The following is a 20,074-nucleotide window of genomic DNA, read 5'->3' as shown; positions in this document are numbered from 1 at the left end:
TACTGCCAGGTGAGGAGTGATCCAGCCTGCAGCTGATTGGACTAGAAAAGAGAGATGAATTCGAAGGATGGCTGTTCCTGGCTATTGAGTTGTCCAGCTTGGGCTGTACCAGCTCTCTACTTATTGGAGCACTGTCATGTATGTAATTTTTCCCCCCCCCCATAAATAGAGCTTTCTTTTGGTGGTATTTGATCACCACTGTGTTGTTGTTTGCGCTATAAACAAAAAAATAACAGGAATTTTGAAAAAAAATATTTTCTTTACTTTATTTTTGCTGTAAAACATATCCAATAAAAAAACAAACATTTCTTTATAAATGTAGGCCAATATGTATTCTACTACAAGTCTTTGGTTAAAAAAAAAAGACCAATAAGTGTATATTAGCTTATGTGAAAGTTATAGCGTCTACAAATTGTAATGGCGGCAGTCAACAACTTATAGCTGTTCTGCGGTGGGCATTCTGACACTGGGTGGGAACTGCCTAACTGCCACCTCCAGTGACACTATTACAGTGATCAGTTCTAATACTAGTTTCTGTGTCACCGCTTCCCATGCTTGCCTCCAGGACTTCTCCTGAGCTTCTCCCATCCTATGGCACTCCCTACCCCAATCTGTCCAGCTATCATCTAATCTTTCCACCTTTTAGACGATCCCTGAAAACCTTTGTCTTTAAAGACCCCTATCCTGCTTCTTACTAGTAAATTGCCTTTTATTTCCTCCATCATCCCCCACAGCTATTACCTTTTGTATCACTCAACACTTCCTCTTAGATTGTAAGCTCTAATGAGCAGGGCCCTCTATTTCCTCTTGTACCAAATTGAATTGTAACTGTAATGTCTACCTTCATTTTGTAAAGCGCTTCACAAACTGTTGACGCTTTATAAATCCTGTATAATATAAATAATAATAATCACTGACACTGTACTAAGGACACTGAATAGGAAGAGATTAACATCTTGGGCGATAAAAGTAATAAAAGTGTACTGTTTTAATCTTACTGTTTTGTGTTTTACTAGGGGACTTGCTGCTTTCTATCTCTCTGCTCTTCTCTGCTTATCATAAAAAAAAAGAAAATTCTACATTTTAGCTTGACATCCAGAACACTAATAGAGGGTCAATCTTCCAATGGGGACACTAGTTCTGGTCACCTTGGTGACAGACTGGGATTCAATCACATTGGAGGAATTTCCTTTTACTTCTTGTTTTGGCTATGGGACAGGAAGTGAAGGGAAATCTCCCCCATGGAGATGGCCGATGACCGATGGCCCTTACTCTATCCAAAATGAAAGAAAGTTTTGCCTTTTAGTTACACTTTAACATTATTGCTATCACAATGGGGCTAACAAGCACCCTATGTGATAACATGGGCAGTGACAGGTTCTCTTTATGCTAAATATCCTGAATGGTACTGCAATACACCCTTTCTAGCAAACTTTACATAAAAAAGGGGATTTGTAATTCACACGCATTGCAATACATGTTTAAGCCGGCCAACTTCATCAAAGTAATCTTTCTCTGGCCAGTCCTTACTATACTCTACTCTTTATATTATAGGGTCTTGCTGGTAAGGACTGATTTCCAATCAGGTTCTTGTGTGATTTTGGATATATACTTCTAGATCTTATACTGTATGTATTTTAATGCTTTTGAAGTGTACGTCATTATCTGGAGACTACCTAATCCAAGGCCATTGGTTCCCTTTATATATCAGCGCATATAGAAAAATAGGACAGGATTTCACCATCCGAATCCCTAATAAGAAAATTATTCAATTCCCTGTCATCTACTAAGAAAAGAAAATCTAATCTTGAAAAGCTTCAGCCCTGCAATGAACCCCACAATCCATCTTTAAGCATGACCCAACAACAACACCATGGGACTTTTTATTCAATTGTACTTTTTTCTTGTATTGATGAATCTTTTGTGGATCTTGTGGTTTGTGTTGTCCCCAGGACTAAAGTTGGGCAAAGATGGATTGAAATTCCATGTGTGGCCATCCCTGCTCAACAGAATTCGATCATTGGATCAACTTCTGTCAAGCGGAAATGTTGGAAAGCTTTTGTTTATCAGCAGTTGAGGCCAATAAGCTGCAGCTGCTGGTCAGTGTATTCTGATAGTGAAGAGTCCTCCATCCACCTTACTCGTGTGGATGACAGAATCTTTTTTTTTTCTTCTTGTTCATCCCACTGGCCGAAGGAAGAAAAAGCTACCCATCTGTGACATACATGTGACATGAATGTACAGATATGAGTAGATAAGATGTGACCTGTAGAGAATATGACAATGTAAATTTAGCTCATTCCTTGTTATTAAAGAAATATTCAGTCATAGGTATTCAGACAGATGGTCATCAATTAGCTCATCAATTAGCACCTGAAAAACATAGCTTCCTCAGGCCGGAAGTGACGCCTGGGTGCTAATAAGATTTTGTCACCTATGCCTAATCAGACTTGGCCACCTTCCTGAAGCTGAAAAGAGAAACACAGACATTTTGGCTTCATGACAGCAGGGGGTCTCCGATCTGTCTGGGGAGCTAAAAGAATATACATGCATCAAAGGGGTATGTTTCATCTCTCATAAAAGCTAAAATATTAGTTGCAGAGAGATAAAAACACTCCCTTCTGTTTGGGCACGCTGTGGGTCACACCAACATATAAAAATCATATTTGTGGCTTAGGTAGAAGACCAGGAAAATGCAGGAAATGGTTAGCTGGCGCTGGATCGCGGCAGTCGAACAGTGATTGGTACTGTCGCGATCGGGCTGATGCACTGGTGTCGGAAATCCAATCCCCGACTTTCAAGCCGGTCTTGGTCCGATTGAACTTGGGCAGTTCAGCACCCAGAACATCCTGTGGCCAGGTACAGGAACACCCCCCCAGGGTCAATTGGCTGAAGACTAATGTCCTGCCTACGTCCATATCCCCATAAATTGAGTACCCGGGCATTGGGACATTGTATTTTGTATGAGGAAAGAAAAAACAGAGGGTGCACAGGCCTAGTGCATTACCATAAAAAATGTTTAATAAAAATTAAAGTAGGTGTTGTACTCACAAATTACAATATAGTCAAGGCACATCATAAAGAACAGCTGGGTCAACACCGCGCTGAGTAACAGTCCGCAATAGGGTGTGTAGACATCCAATAGGCTGACACGTTTCGAGGACTTGCCTCTTCCTCAGAAAGGACATAATTTACAGTTGACATGATGGGTTGATTCTTCTTTCAGTAGAAATATTCACCTATCCTACCCCCCACTCTTCCTTTTCCCACCCATTGCTGCCAGATGCCCATTCCTAGAAGCCATACTAGCTTCAATGAATGGCACAGATCTATGAATGGGGGTGGATAGATCTGCCTCCTCCTCCATTCAGAGATCCTGTGCCATCCATAGGTACAGTATGGCTTCTACAAATGGTGAATAGGGGAGGAAAGGGTGGGCATAGTCAGGCTGCCTTGATAAGATTTCCTGACAGCCCGTTAGTTTTAACCCCTGCCACACTGGAAGATTAGGGCAGTGGGGTCGGGGTAAGACAGGAAAATCCTCTCCCTCAAATCCCTCCTTTTTAGCACAGGTCCCCTCCAATTCCCCCTCCTAATACAAATCGTACCCCCACAAGCACAAATTCCCCCTAGTCTGAAGAGTGATCCTGTGTCATCTACCATAAGGAGAAGCGCTGTTCTGACAGGGGAAAACACAGCGCAACCCCGTCCTCCCTCTAGCTCTCTCCTCTCTCCCACTTTCACCTCTGTTCATACTGTTCACTATAGTTCACTGAGCCAAGCCACTTCCCCCTTGTCTCAGCCTTGAGTGTGGGGATGGGGGAAGGAGCTCAGCAGGCAGGCTTAACGTCCATAGGGGAAAGATGGCCTCGGGAGGGGGCACAACTGAAATCTTAGGGGTGGGTGCAGGCTTCCACAGCACCCACCTAGACCTGGCCATGATTCTATTCTATTGATTTTTGAGGAGATAGGGGTGCCCTGCACACCCCCTTCCTGCTCCCAACACCCCCCTATCTTAATCCCCTCTCCTAGCACGCAGCTGTGGCACCCCCTGGTGAAAAACACTGTTCTATTCTATTGGTTTTCTATATTCTACTCCAGGGCTCAAAATTTCAAGTCCTGAGCTACTAGCCAGGCCTTAAGAGTTTGCTTGCCACCAGTTGCCCCACCCAACCCCTACACTGCCCCGTCCTGACCCTAATTCCACCCCTAAACATGTAAATGAAAAAAAAACTCGTAAATTATCTCATTAAATGACACTGTTAAATGTTGTTTTATGCAGAATAAAGTTACAAAAATAAATACATTGCTCAGCATAAATGAGTGCACCTCTTTTTGAAAAGTAAGATTTTATTCAATATCTCAATGAACAGAAAAACTATTTTCCAAAATTTTGACAAAACTGAGTTTTTTTATAGAACATTTGTTTAGCTCATTACATGAAAGTAAAGGTAATAATATAACTTAGATTACAAAATCTTCAGTTTTACTTAAAATTAGTTGATGCAAAAATGAATACACCCCACAACAAAAACTACATCTAGTATTTTGTATGACCTCCATGATTTGTAAGGACAGCACCAAGTCTTGTAGGCATGGAATGAACAAGTTGACAACATATTGCAACATCTTTTTCCATTCTTCAAGAATGACCTCTTTTAGAACCTGGATGCCGGAGTGATGCTCAATGTGTCTCTTTAGAATTCCCCATAGGTGTTTGATTGGGTTCAGATCAGGAGACATACTTGCCCACTGAATCACTTTCACCCTTTTCTTCTTCAGAAATGCAACAGTGGCCTTAGATGTGTGTTTTGGATCATTGTCATGTTGGAAAAGTGCACAACAACCAAGGGCATGGAGTGATGGTAGCATCTTCTCTTTCAATATAGGGCAGTACATCTGTGAATTTATGAAACCATCAATGAAATGCAGCTCCCCGACACCAGCAGCACTCATGCAACGACACAGAAGGACACTGCCACCACCATGTTTCACTATAGGCATCATGCATTTTTCTTTGTACTCCTCACCTTTGCAACACCATACAGTTTCGAAACCATCAGTTTCAAAAACATTTATCTTGGTGTCATCACTCCAGAGTACAGAATCCCAGTAGTCTTCTTCTTCAGCATGGCCCTGGTAAATTGTTGGTGGGCTTTTTTGTGCATGGGCTTTAGGAGAGGCTTGCTTCCTGAACGACAGCCATGCATGCCATTCCTCTGCAGTGTACGCCGTATTGTATCATGGGAAACAATCACTTCAGTTTGGCTTTCTACTTCTTTAGCTAACTGCAGTAAACTTGCATGGCCATTTTCTTCAACCATTCTCATCAGAAGACGCTACAGTCGTGGTGTTAACTTCCGTGGACAGCCTGGACGTCTCTGTGAGATGGTTACATTTCAATCTTTGTTACATTTTTGTATCACTTTTGCTACAGTATTCTGACTGATAAGTAAAGCTTTGCTGATCTTCTTGTAGCCTTCACCTTTGTTGTGTAAAGAAATTATTTTCTTTCTCAGGCCTTGTGACATTTCTCTTCCATGTGGTATCATTTCTTTTGTTTGTTAAGTAACGCCCTTTTATAATCAACTGTCTGCTGGACACCTGTTTAATGAATAATTAGACTCACCTGTAGTTGAATTCTTGTTAATTAGGATTTTGTTGTCTAAAATTTAGCTTTGCTCCTAAGACTTTCATTGGGGTGTATTCATTTTTGCAACATGGTCTTGAATGACTTCGTTAGGCAATACTTGGATTTTGCAAAAGTGTTTGACACAGTTCCCCACACACGGCCAATGTGTGAGGTAAAGTCTACAGGCTTGGAAAAACCAGTATGTAAATGGATAGAAAACTGGCTAAAAGACCAAATTCAGAGAGTAGTGGTTAATGATTTATACTCTGAATGGTCTAGGGTTGTCTGTGGTGTACCCCAAGGTTCAGTGTTGGGACCCTTACTTTTCAATTTATAAACTATATAGGATCTGGGATTAAAAATCCCATTTCAGTCTTTGCAGATGACACCAAGCTGTGCAGTGGAATAACGTCCTTACAGAATGTCTCCAATTTACAAGCTGACCTCAATGCACTGTTTAATTGGGCAACTATGTGGCTGTCAAGGATCATGGCAACACTAGGATCTGGGCGGCGGTGGCCACACATGCGCACTCGCGATCACGGACGCTCACCTGGCACCAATGGCAGGGCAGGGAGCACTATTTAAACCTGCCCTGCACATACACTCATTGCCATATGGTCTATTGTTCCTGTATTCCTGCTATTGTGATTCGTTGCTGACTTTGCCTGATCCTGACCTCTGCTGACTTCTCCTGCCCTGACCCCCTGGCTAGTTTGATATCCCTCAATCTGATCTGAACTACTGTTACCGACCCCGGCGAGTGACCTGACTACTCTTCTGCCTGCTGCCTTGTACTACGCTGATCCCACTGTTACTGACCCGTCCCATTTGACCACGCTTACTACTCTGCCATCCATCCATCCATCCTGCACAGATCCAGCCATCCCGGCTCCAGCCTTCCGCCTCTTCACGTCAGGCTCTCTACCTGCATATACCTCTGGGGGATCCCTCTACCACAGGCAGGTGTACTCAGGGGCCGTGACCTGGTTCCTGTCTGCTCCAAGTCCATCCCCACCATCAGGGGCCCTGGTGAACAAGCAGACTGGGGCTTGGACTCCGCGCTCTGGGGAATCCTGTCCTGTGGACTGCTAGAGGCACCGCCAGGCAGTTGTTAACAGTGGCAAATGAGGTTTAATATTGATAAATGTAAAGTTATGCACTTGGGGGCTAAGAATATGCATGCATCATACATACTGGGGGGGGTACAACTGGGGGAATCAATGGTGGAGAAGGATCTGGGGGCTCTGGTAGATCCCAGGCTTAATAATGGCATGCAATGCCAAGCTGCGCGTTCTAAAGTGAGCAAAATCCTCTCTTGTATTAAAAGAGGTATAGACTTCAGAGAGAGATATCATATTACCCCAGTACAAATCATTAGTAACACCTCATCTAGAATATGCAGTTCAGTTTTGGGCACCAATTCACAAAAAGAACATTGGGGAACTGGAGAAAGTACAGAGAAGGGCAACCAAACTGATAAGAGGCATGGAGGAGCTCAGCTATGAGGAAAGATTAGAGGAACTGAATTTATTCTCTCTTGAGAAGATAAGATTAACCACTTGCCCTCCTGAGGATTTACCCCCCTTAATGACCAGGCCTCTTTTTGCTACTCGGCGCTGCACTAATTCAACTGATAATTGCGCGGTCATGCAATGCTGCACCCAAACAAAATTTATGTCCTTTTTTCACACAAATAGAGCTTTCTTTCGGTGGTATTTGATCACCTGTGCGCTTTTTATTTTTCACGCTATAAACAAAAAAATACCAAACATTTTGAAGAAAAACAATATTTTTTACTTTCAGCTATAAAAAATATATAGTAAACTCAAAGTTGGTTATAAATTTAGGCCAAAATGTATTCTGCTCCATGTTTTTGGTAAAAAAATCCCAATAAGTGTATATTGATTGCTTTGTGTGGAAGTTATAGCGTCTACAAACTATGGTATAGTTTACACCATTTTTTTGCTATACAGCGCTGCGCTAGTTTAATGGACAATTGCGCGTTCATGCAATACGGTACATAAATGAAATTTACATCCTTTTTTTCCCACAAATTGAGCTTTCTTTTGGTGGTATTTGATCGCCTGTGCGTTTTTTAGTTTTTGCGCTATAAAAAAAAAGGCTGACAATTTTGAGGAAAAAAAACAATATTTTGGACTTTTTGCTATAAAACATGTCCAGTAATAAAAAATTTAAAAATCAAATTTAGTCATAAATTTCTGCCAAAATGCATTCTGCGACATGTCTTTGCTAAAAAAAAAACCCCAATACGTGTAAATTAATTGGTTTATGTGAAAGTGATAGCATTTACAAATGGCGGGAACGATACTGGGATTTTTAAATTGTTTTTATACTAATAATGGCGGCGATCAGCGACTTATGGCGGAGATCAGTGACTTATGGCGGTGATCAGCGACCTATGGCAGGACTGCGGGACTGCGGCGGATATTCTGACACTGGGGGGGAACTGACTTGGGGTCATTGACATCCCCAGTAACACCAATACAGTGATCAGTGCAAAAAAAAACACTGACACTGTACTAATGGCACTGGGGAGGAAGGGGTTAACTTTATTCAGTGAAAGGGTTAACTGTGTGAGGGGAGTGTTTTACTAGGGGGCGGGGGTGTGTATTGCAGGGAACACCGCTGATCGGGAGCGATAAACTCTTCTCTCCGGATCAGCCTGTCAGGAGCGCTCAGGGAACTGACAAAGAGCAGAGCTACTGCAGCCCTGCTCTCTGTCAGTGACTGCCGCTAATCGCCGGGACCAAGCCGGTAATGATCGGCTGTGACCCTGCGACTGACATCCGCGGCCGTGATCGGCAGGGCAGGTAGAGCGGTGATGCGCCTCGCGCGCGCCCCCTACCTGTTTTGAAAACACACGTTTTAAAACGTGGTTTTGCTCAGCCCTGCCAACGTATTTCTACAGTGGCTGGGTAGCATGTGGTTAAGGGGGGATATGATCAACATGCATAAATACATCAGTAGTTCATATAGTGAACTCGGTGTAGAGCTATTCACCCTGAGGTCATCACAGAGGACAAGGGGGCACTCTTTACATCTGGAGGAAAAGAAATTTAATCTCCAAATACAGAAAGGTTTCTTCACAGTGAGAGCTGTGAAAATGTGGAATAGACTCCCTCAAGAGTTGGTTCTGGCCAGCTCAGTGGATTGCTTCAAAAAATGCCTGGATTCTTTCTTAGATACACAGAATATAACTGGATACTCTCAGGGGATCAGGAAGGATTTTTTCCCCTGCAGGAGCAAATTGGATCATGCTTTACTGGGTTTTTTGCCTTCCTCTGGATCAACTGTGGGTGTAGGATTATGAGTTTTTTTTTTTTATGGTTAAACTGGATGGACTTTTTTTTGTTTTTTTCAACCAGACTAACTATGTAACTATGCAAGATTGCACGGTATAGAAGTACCGTGTGATCCGGTTGCTGTGTGTCCATCAAACTCTTGCAAAAAATGGTGTCCCCACAACCCAGGTGCTGAAATACAGCTGTGTGACTCTATAATCCTCCACTGAGGTTCAAGATCCTGGGAACTCCACCCACAAGCAGTGTTAACCCCTTTATGCCCCAGTGACACTTGTGCGGCTGCAAAAAGGTGTTGCTAGGCAGGCAATGGTTCTGTGCTGGGAACAATTTTGCTGTGCGCTCCCAGCACAAAGACTGAGGTGCCGGAAAACAGCCCTCGTCTTGACTAACGATCGGTAGCTGCATGAGACCAGCTTCTGATCATGTGACTACTGTGGTAGCCAGATGACCGCCAATCCTTCCCACCCCTCCCCCAGAGCATTCAGAACTTTTAAAGGAAACTCCAGGATGGGTTGGAAGGAGTTAAACAACACAATACATGGCTGCTACTTCTGCAACCTCAGTGCTGAGGTATTGAGGGTGAAATACTTATTTACAGCACTGGGATTCTGGTATCAAATACTGGGGAAAAATATTTGTTATATTCATTGCACACATTGGGCGAGATTTAATCAAACTGGAGCACTCAGAATCTGGTGCAGCTGTGCATGGTAGCCAATCAGCTTCTAACTTCAGCTTTTTAAGTCAAGCTTTCACAATAAAACCTGAGAGCTGATGGGGTACTAGGCAGAGTTGTACTAGATTTAGTAGGTTCCCCCCATTGTATTTATACTGGTTTATAAGGGTGAAATACTTATTTACAGCGCTGGGGTTCTGGTATCCGTTACTGGAAAAAAACTATATCATGCACAGCTGCTGCAGATTCTGTGTGCTCCAGTATTAGTAAATCTTCCACAACATGTGCAATGAATATAAAGATATTTTTTACCAGTAATTGATACCAGAAAATCCCCCTCCCTTTCCCCAGTGCTCAGACAATAGGAGACTATTCGGGAAAGGCATATTGTAATGCTGTGTGTGGTCTCTGCCCTAGCTGGATTTTTTTCAAATTCTATCTATCTATCTATCTATCTATCTATCTATCTATCTATCTATCTATCTATTTATCTATCTCTATGTATAAATCTTTCTAGATAGATATAGATCATATACACTCACTGGCCATTTTATTAGACACACCTGTTCAATTACTTGATAACACAAACTGCTAATCAGCAAATCACATGCCACCAACTCAATGCATTTAGGTATCTAGACATAGTGAAGACGACTTCAAACTGAGCATCAGAATGGGGAATAAAGGGGATTTAAGCTACTTTGAACGTGCATGATTGTTGGTGCCAGACGGCTGGTCTGAGTATTTCAAAAACTGCTAATCTGCTGGGATTTTCACGCACGACCATCTCTAGAGTTTACAGAGAATGGTCCGAAAAAGAAAAAATATCCAGTGAGCGGAAGTTGTGTGGACAAAAATGCCTTGTTGATGTCACCGGAGAATGGGCAGACTGGTTGCTGTGACATTCAGATGGTAGGGTTAGAATCTGGTGTAAACAACATGAAAGATATATATATATATATATATATATATATATATACAGTCAGGTCCATAAATATTGGGACATCGACACAATTCTAACATTTTTGGCTCTATACACCACCACAATGGATTTGAAATGAAACAAACAAGATGTGCTTTAACTGCAGACTGTCAGCTTTAATTTGAGGGTATTTACATCCAAATCAGGTGAACGGTGTAGGAATTACAACAGTTTGCATATGTGCCTCCCACTTGTTAAGGGACCAAAAGTAATGGGACAGAATAATAATCATAAATCAAACTTTCACTTTTTAATACATTCACCTGATTTGGATGTAAATACCCTCAAATTAAAGCTGAAAGTCTGCAGTTAAAGCACATCTTGTTCGTTTCATTTCAAATCCATTGTGGTGGTGTATAGAGCCAAAAATGTTAGAATTGTGTCGCTGTCCCAATATTTATGGAACTGATATATATATAATGCTCATGTTACAACCAAAAACGTAAATGTATTTTATGTGATCGACCAACACAAAGTGGCACATAATTGTGAATTGGAAGGAAAATGATAAATGGTTTTCAAAATTTTTTACTAATAAATATCTGAAAAGTGTGGTGTGCATTTGTATTCAGCCCCCTTTACTCTGATACCCTTACCTAAAATCTAGTGGAACCAATTGCCTTCAGAAGTTACCTAATTAGTAAATAGAGTCCACCTGTGTGTAATGTAATCTCAGTATAAATACAGCTGTTCTGTGAAGCCCTCAGAGGTTTGTTAAAGAACATTAGTGAACAAACAGCATCGTGAAGGCCAAAGAATACACCAGACAGGTCAGGGATAAAGTTGTGGAGAAGTTTGAAGCAGGGTTAGGTTATAAAAGAAATATCCCAAGCTTTAAACATCTCACGGAGCACTGATCAATCCATCATCTGAAAATGGATAGAGTATGGCACAACTGCAAACCTACCAAGACATGGCTGTCCACCTAAACTGACAGGCCGGGCAAGGAAAGCATTATTCAGAGAAGCAGCCAGGAGGCCCATGGTAACTCTGGAGGAGCTGCAGAGATCCACAGCTCAGGTGGGAGAATCTGTCCACAGGACAACTATTAGTCGTGCACTCCACAAATCTGGCCTTTATGGAAGAGTGGCAAGAAGAAAGCCATTGTTGAAAGAAAGTCATAAGAAGTCTCATTTGCAGTTTGCGAGAAGCCATGTGGGGGACACAGCGAACATGTGGAAGAAGGTGCTTTGGTCAGAAACCAAAATTTAACTTTTTGGCCTCAAAGCAAAACGCTATGTGTGGTAGAAAACTAACACTGCACATCACCCTGAACACACCATCCCCACCGTGAAACATGGTGGTGGCAGCATCATGCTGTGAGGATGCTTTTCTTCAGCAAGGAAAGGGAAGCTGGTCATAGTTGATGGGAAGATGGATGGAGCCAAATACAGGGAAATCTTAGAAGAAAACCTGTTAGAGTCTGCAAAAGACTTGAGACTGGGGCGGAGGTTCACCTTCCAGCAGGACAACAACCCTAAACATACCGCCTGAGCTACAATGGAATGGTTTAGATCAAAGCATATACATGTGTTTGGCCCTGTCAAAGTCCAGACCTAAATCCAATTGAGAATCTGTGGCAAGACATAAAAATGCTGTTCACAGACTCTCTCCATCCAATCTGACAGAGCTTGAGCTATTTTGCAAAGAAGAACGGGCAGGAATGTCCCTCTCTAGATGTACAAAGCTGGTAGAGACGTCCCCAAAAAAGACTTACAGCTGGAATTGCAGTGAAAGGTGGTTCTACAAAGTATTGACTCCGGGGGCTGAATGCAAATGCACATCACACTTCTCACAGATTTATTTGTAAAAAATGTTGAAAACCATTTATCATTTTCCTTCCACTTCACAATTATGTGCCATTATGTGCCATAAAATCCCAATAAAATACATTTATGATTTTGGTTGTAACATAAGAAAATGTGGAAAATTTCAAGGGGTATGAATATTTTTTCAAGGTACCTAATGTATGTATGCTGAAACAAGGTGAGTGAGCGCAAATCACAAGACAGCAGCTAGCACACAAGGCAATCCTCAACACCAAAAAACAAAATATACAAATGGTATGCAGCGCTAAATAATATACCAACCATCAATGTAAAGATGGATGAGACAGTAATTTATCAGTCAAAATATGAATAGTTCCATGTAGATGAAGATATAAATATATAAATGTTAGAATCCAATCAGGCTTGTGGACAAATCCAGTAAATGATTGCGCTTACCACAAAAACATACAAACAGGGCGTTGTATGTATAAGATGGACATCAGGGCCTGGTCAGCAACTAGGACAGCATCCGGTCACCATATGAGACTTCCAGGAATGGTGGAAATCCTCCACGGTCATCTCCGGTTTTACCAGCAGGTCCAACGAAGTCCACAAGCCTGATTGGATTCTAATGTATGTATGTATATATATATAATATATATATATAGAGAGAGAGAGAGAGAGAGAGAGGTGCTGTATGTAAACAATACAGATCTCTCCCCTGTCAGCACCAGAATGCTGCTTTGTATAGCTCTGCATAGAAGGGCAATACAAAGCAGCATGCTTACACAGTAAAACAGCACACAGTTAACCCTTTGATCGCCCCAGATGTTAACCCCTTCCTGCCCAGTGCCATTAGTACAGTGTCAGTGCTTTTTATTAGCACTGATTACTGTATTAGTGTTACTGGGGATGTCAGTGGCAGTTAGTCAGTTCCCCCCAGTGTCAGCATGCCTGACGCAGTCCCACTATAAGTCACTGATCGCTGCCATTTCTAGTATAAAAAAATAAAAACTCCAGTATATATACCACCATTTGTAGACGTTATAACTTTTACGTAAACCAATTAATTTACACGTATTGGGATTTTTTTTTAGCAAAGACATGTAGCAGAATCCATTTTGCCCTAAATTTGACAAATTTTGATTTTTAAATTTTTTTTACTGGATATGTTTTATAGCAAAAAATTTTTTTTCAAAATTGTCAGTCTTTTTTTGTTTATAGCACAACAAATAAAAAACGCAGAGGCGATCAAAGACCAAATCTCCATTTCTGGGAAAAAAGGACATCAATTTCATTTGAGTGCAGCGTTGCATGACCGTGCAATTGTCAGAGTAGCGCAGCGCTGTATCGCAAAGAATGGCCTGATCAGGGAGGGGGGTAAATCCTCTGGAGGTCAAGTGGTTAATTTGCACTGACAAGGGGCAGGATTGATTTCTAATTACTGATAGATTTCAGCTGATGTCTTAGCTTTCCATATCCTTTTGCACCTCCCTTTCTTCATGTGTTCAATACTTTTTCCCTGTGTCATTCCATTTTATTAAACATAACTTAAATTTCTGAACTTATTTATTTTGGATTCTTTGTATGTATGCATGTATGTATGGATTGTATGGGTTGTTACCGACATGGTGAAAAATTCATGTCAATAGCACCTTTAGAAATGTATTTACTGAGAAAAATGGTGACGTGTTCAATACTTGTTTTACCCGCTGTATAGAGACACACACACACTACTGTACTAAACCTTTACAATGGTTATTTTGTATTCCAGGTGGAGGGCTGCTTTGTGGATCGATAATAATGGATCGATCAGGGATTTTCTGTTTGACACAGTTTTGAGGATTTCTGATGCTGAATAAATGGACAGAATCTGGCATGTTGCTGAGCATAGCTGTCATTTATCTCTGGACACTGTGGAGAACATGTTGCTTGGCCTGGACTGCTCACCCCATATTAAGCACAAAGAACATTAGACCTACATTCCTACAATATGCACTAAACAGCTCTGATCACTGTGTAAAAAAGGTGAAAGTGTCTTCTATGAATTTATGGAGCGTGTCAGTGGAAGATGTCCTAGGTAAATGGATCCTCTTATTTAACCACTTCCATACAGGGCACTTTTACCCCTTCCTGCCCAGGCCAGTTTTCACCTTTTAGCGCTGTTGCACTTTGACAATTACGCAATCATGCAACATTGTACCCATATGAAATTTGTATCATTTTTTTCACGCAAATAGAGCTTTCTTTTGGTGGTTTTTAAACACCACGGGGTGTTTTATTTTTGATAAACAAATTTTTAAAAAACATAATTTAAAAAAAAAAGTTTTTCTTTGTTTCTATTATAAAATTTTGCAGACAGGTGATTTTTCTCCTTCGCTGATATGCGCTGATGAGGCCTCACTGATAGGCGTCACTGATGAGCACTAAAGGGCACTGCTAGGTGGTACTGATTGGCAGCAATGACTGGTGGCACTGAATGGCAGCACTGATGGGCACAGATTGGCAGCAATAATGGGCACTGACTGGGAATAATGGGCACTGCTGGGCACAGATTGTCAGCACTGATTGGCATTGATGGGCACTGTTGGGGCTGTACTGACCATCAGGGCACTGATAATCGGTGCCCTGATTACCAGTGCAGAGGTCTCCTTTCACCCTTGCTGGTTATCGGCAGTACTTTCCTCACACTGTGACAGCGTGAGAAAAGTATTGCCAGTAACTGGCAAGTGTGTTTACATTGTGATCAGCTGTAAATGACCGCTGTGATTGGCCCTTAACCGTGACGTAATCAGTTGTGTCCGAAGGACCGCGTGCCTGTGGTCCTGGGACGATGTCATATGACGCCTTCCCAGAACTGGACGACCACACTGTAGCTGTCATTCAACTATAGTGCAGTCAGCAAGTGGTTAAAAGAAACCCATACTTGTTTTAGGATAATGACTCAAGTATAAAAGCTGGTGGATTAGTAACACAGCCAGACAACCAGCATTGTAAGTATTAACCCCTTCTTCCTGATGCCTTTCAAGTGTATCTTACAGGATAAGTTCAGCTTTTGTAACATGGTAACATGGTACCCATATTCAGGGTGTAACATGTTACGATCAGACCGGCACCCTCCCCCCCCTCCCCCCCCAATTTCTGCTTTGACAGCTAGCAAGGTATCTTCTCCCTCCCCGATAGCTGTCAAATTTTAAAAAAAATGAGGCCATGCAAGGCTCCGCTCACCCGACCGCATCATTCATTCACAGTCCTCTGTGAATGAGAGGTTACGAGTCCTGACAGACTTATTGGCTGGTGACTTGTAGTCCTCAATGAACTACCACGGCACTGTGGAGCATTCATTCTTCCTGTCAGTATATTTGCTTGCTTGTACATCCTGTATGAGCAAGCAGATATACTGACAGATCTGCAGGAGACGTTTATGGCACCAGTGATCTGCTGATCACTGGTGCAATGCTTTCCAGGCTTCTGCAGACAAAAATAATAAATTCACATTTTTATACCTGCAAAAAAATGTGCATTTATTATTTTTTACTAAAGGTGAACTTAACGCCAAGAGGCAAGACAGACTTAACAGTCACATGATCACTGTGGTCACATGATCACTGTGGTCACATGATCAGGAGCCCATCCCAACGGTTACCAAGAGACGGGGAGCTGTCTGTGACAGCTCAGTCACTGTGCTGGGACTTCAGCTAAGACCAGATCTAAGGTTTCAGTTTTATTTAGTTAGGTTTACCACAGGCTTTGAAGATCTGAATTATTTTGTTTTACAGATATTTTACACATTGGGATTGATTTACTGAAACTGGAGAGTGCAAAATCTGGTACAGCACTGCATAGAAACCAATCAGCTTCCAGGTTTCATTGTCAAAGCCTAATTGAACAAGATGAAGTTAGAAGCTGATTGGCTACCATGCACAGCTGCACCAGATTTTGCTTCAGTTTTAGAAAATCGACCCCATTCTTTTTTAAAGCATATGTTATTGTTTTTAAGTGTTTTTCACTTTTTTTGTGTGTAAACATACAGGTGAATTGCCAGTAGATCTTATCAAGAAAAACTACCTAAGAAAAGTCAAAGATTGTATCTTCTCTTATATCTACCCAACTCCATTTGCATCTGAGGTACAACTTGTCGCCTTCTCTGAGGTATGACTCATGGTCAAAATTCATCTTGTTTTCCTGCATGAATGACAAATTGTTTTCCTTTCTGACAGTTGGGGGGATTTACGAAAACTGGAAAAACTCAGAATCTGGTGCAGATGTACATGGTAGCCAAACAGCTTCCAACTTCAGCTTGTTCAGTTAAGCTTTTGGCAATAAAACCTGGAAGCTGATTGGTTTTTATGCAGAACTGCAACAGATTTATCACGCTCCAGTTTTAGTGAATAACCCCCACAGGGTTTATTAATGAATGTTTTGAGACACAATTATGCACAGCTTTTTTTCAAACATTTTATAATTGGATTCAATTGCAAAAATGCATGAAAGCTGTTTGAATCGCATGTGTAAACATTTATATTCCAATCTTTTTATTGAAAAGAACAAATGTACAAACATGTACAAAAAGATGAGTTATAAAGCTCTCAGGTTATCATTCACATGCAATCATAGGTTGCATTGACAGTACTCGGAAGAGGTAAGGAAACAAACATTGCATATATATGTGGGGTCCAAAAGTCCCTCTGGTATAACCCACAGGTGAAGATGATAAGCAGCAACTATCATCATTGTTCGAGAACATATTTCACTATTCGAAACATTATTTAAGCCCCTGAAAGTATGACCACAACAGCAGTCAGGTACTAAACTTAGATACATCAAGAGATAATAATAAAGGTAAGAAATATGAAGAAAAAACAAGGGGAAAAAAAGAGAGAATAAGAGAGAGGTTGAAGTAGAAGAGGGTCAGGCATGGTCCCGCTAAAGAACAGATTGGTATTAAATTTCCACGGATCCCATGTTTTGTCAAATATCGACATAATATTATGGAGAATGCAGATGAATTTGTGATTAACCATGATTTTATCAACTTATTTTTAATATAGTCAAGTGGTACCACCGATCGCTTCCAATAATTAGCAATAGCGATCCTGGCTGCTAGGATAATGTAGAGGATCAATTTTGTTGCTTTTTTTGTAACCTCTGAAGGCAATTTCTGAAAAAGGGCTGCCTCTGGAGATCTACAAATATTCACTCCTGTCAATGAGTAAATGAAATTGAATATCCGAATGCAAAATCTAGACACTATGGGGCATTATCACCAGATATGGTACATGGTTCCCATTTGCCCACAGCGCCAAAAACAGGCGATGTGGTAGAATGCATTTTTGCAAGTTGTGTGGGACCCATATATCACCGTAGGAGTGTTTTATGGTTAGATTCTATTGATGTTGTGTTGATAGAAATCTTGGACAGAGTGTAGGCAGTGTCCGCTCAGTCAGTTCAAGTGAGATATTTAAGTTTTGTTCCCAATGGACAATATAAGGAAGTTTAGCCTTCGGATCAAAAAGGGAAGTATACATTGTGGATATTTGACCTCTCAGCAGTTCAGTATCTTGACAGGATAATTCAAAGGAAGTGAGTGTTAGGGGTCCCGTTAATAAATTAAGTTTGGATCAGACAAAGGACACAATTTTATTGTACCGAACTGTTTCACTGGGTGGTATCTGGTGGTTATCACTAAAGTGCTGTAAAGAATGTAGCTGATCCCCATCCAGGTAATCCCCAATTTGTAAGAAGCCCTTATTAATCCACCATTGAAACAAAGTCAGTACAAGCCCAGGTATGAATTCAGGATTACACTAAACAGAGGATACAGGATTATGAGGAGAAGATAGAGATTTATGAATGTGCAGTCTGTCCAGACGGGTAAGGAGTAAGCTAGTGTAGGGCATAGAATATGAGGATGTAATTGATTGGGAAGCCACATCAGAGCACCAATAACATAAGGACTACAAGAGAGGGCTTCAATAGTAACCCACTGAGGTTTAGTGCCTTTGGCTGTAGTGTAAGAGAGCTGTGATATCTGGGAAACTTGAAAATAAACCAGGAGATTAGGATGTCCCAAGTCGCCATGTGGTTTCTGCGAATATAATGTCTACTTATTTATCTGGGGACGTTTATTACCCCTAACAGAACAAAGGACTGTAAAGACTGTAAAGATTGTAGTCATAGTAGTTCTTCTCTAGGGACTGCAATTGCTAAAATCCTGAAATCGTAGAGCAGTCTAGGTAAGAAGGTCATTTTAATGGAGTTTATTCTACCAAACCAAGATAATAGATAGTCCACCCAACGACAAAGGTCTTCTCTAAGTCGTTTAAAGAGTCGGGGATAATTCGTTTGATAAAGAGTTGTGATGGAAGACGTGAGATGAACCCCTAAGTATGGAAGGGAGCATGTAGCCCATTGAAAGTCGTAAGTGTCCCGCAGTGTCTGTACTTCTGAAGGGGATAGAGAAATGTTAAGAGCAGTTGTTTTATGAGAGTTTAGAGAGAGTCCTGAAGCTTGAGAAAACTGACGCAACAAAGCCAACAAATTAGGTAAGGACACCTGGGGGTTTGAGATTTACATAAGGATGTCATCCGCAAACAGGGCACACTTGTGTTCCTGTCATCCACTATTAATACCTGTAATACCAGAATTAGAACATATAGCAATAGTGAGGGGTTAAATCGCCAGTGCAAAAAGTAAAAGGGAGAGTGGACAACCCTGCCTAGTACCATGTCTGACAAGAAGAGGAGATGATTTGTACTCTTGTATGGAAACTTGGGCTGAAGGGGTACAACATAGGGTTTTCAATAGAGATAAAGTTGGAGCCAAACCCGAAGGCACCGAGCATGTTAAATAAGTATTCCCAGGTTCAACTCTCAAAGGCCTTGTGAAGGTCCAATGATAAAAACAGAATTTCCCTAAGCAAGGAGGTATCCCAATTGGATCTCACTGCAAAGATTAATGCTAGAGACCGACGGATCTGATCTAGTGTTTGACGTCCCCGTATAAACCCTGATTGGTCCTTGTGACTATAGGTTTCCAGGAAGGTATTAAGACACAAAGCCAGAACTGTGGTAAGGATCCTCAGATCACAGTTGATGAGAGAGATAGGGCGATAATTAAGAACATCCATAGTATCTTTGTTAGGTTTAGGAATAACTCTTATACATGCCCTGCTTTTGTCATGTGGCCATGTGTAACCATTTAAAAGCAGACCACTTAGTGTGTTAGACCAAGGGCAAATTTATGTTTGCTTAACAGATTTCTATGTTATTCCAAATAAAAATTGTCTAACAGAATGTTGTTTTTGTAAACTCTAAGGTCTCTTTCACATGGGGTGGAACCCGCTTGCTCAGCATGGTATCTGTTCGCTGATTCCCCGCTGAGTGGAGCGGGCAGATGGCAGGTCTGTGTTTGCTCCATTTATGCAGAGCGGATATGGACACAGCCTTCTCTGCTGTATGGGCAGTCGGTTGTAAACGGACCGGCTGTCTGTTTACACCCAACTGCCCTCCGATCTGTCGAGATCCTCTTAAGTTTGTTTTTAGCGAATCAGATCAGAGGTTTGTGAGTGTAAACGGACACAAGTCCGATTACACCCGTTGCTCTATAGGGGAGAATGGAGGGTCTGATTAGCTCTGCCTCAAAAACGGAACGGTGGACCCAGTTAAGCTGATCGTGAAAAGGGGCATA

General features: G+C 41.5%; 1 protein-coding gene across 1 annotated transcript in view; it reads left to right on the top strand.

The window, feature by feature from the left end:
- LOC149449139 (uncharacterized) overlaps nt 1-20,074 on the top strand; it is a 91,198-nt gene that overhangs the window by 6,999 nt on the left and 64,125 nt on the right. Inside the window, exons 2-3 of the mRNA XM_089693787.1 lie at nt 14,160-14,465; nt 16,419-16,537. Coding sequence (XP_089549913.1) covers nt 14,237-14,465; nt 16,419-16,537 — 348 coding nt within the window. The 5' untranslated portion in view covers nt 14,160-14,236. The remainder of the gene's footprint in view (nt 1-14,159; nt 14,466-16,418; nt 16,538-20,074) is intronic.

The sequence above is a fragment of the Staurois parvus genome, unplaced genomic scaffold (assembly GCF_062004578.1).
Source record: "Staurois parvus isolate SC_StPar_1 unplaced genomic scaffold, SC_StPar_1.0 ptg000636l, whole genome shotgun sequence".
Taxonomy (NCBI): Eukaryota; Metazoa; Chordata; class Amphibia; order Anura; family Ranidae; genus Staurois; species Staurois parvus.
The sequence above is the reverse complement of the archived record's forward strand: the minus strand, read 5'-3'. Positions and strand labels throughout refer to the sequence as shown.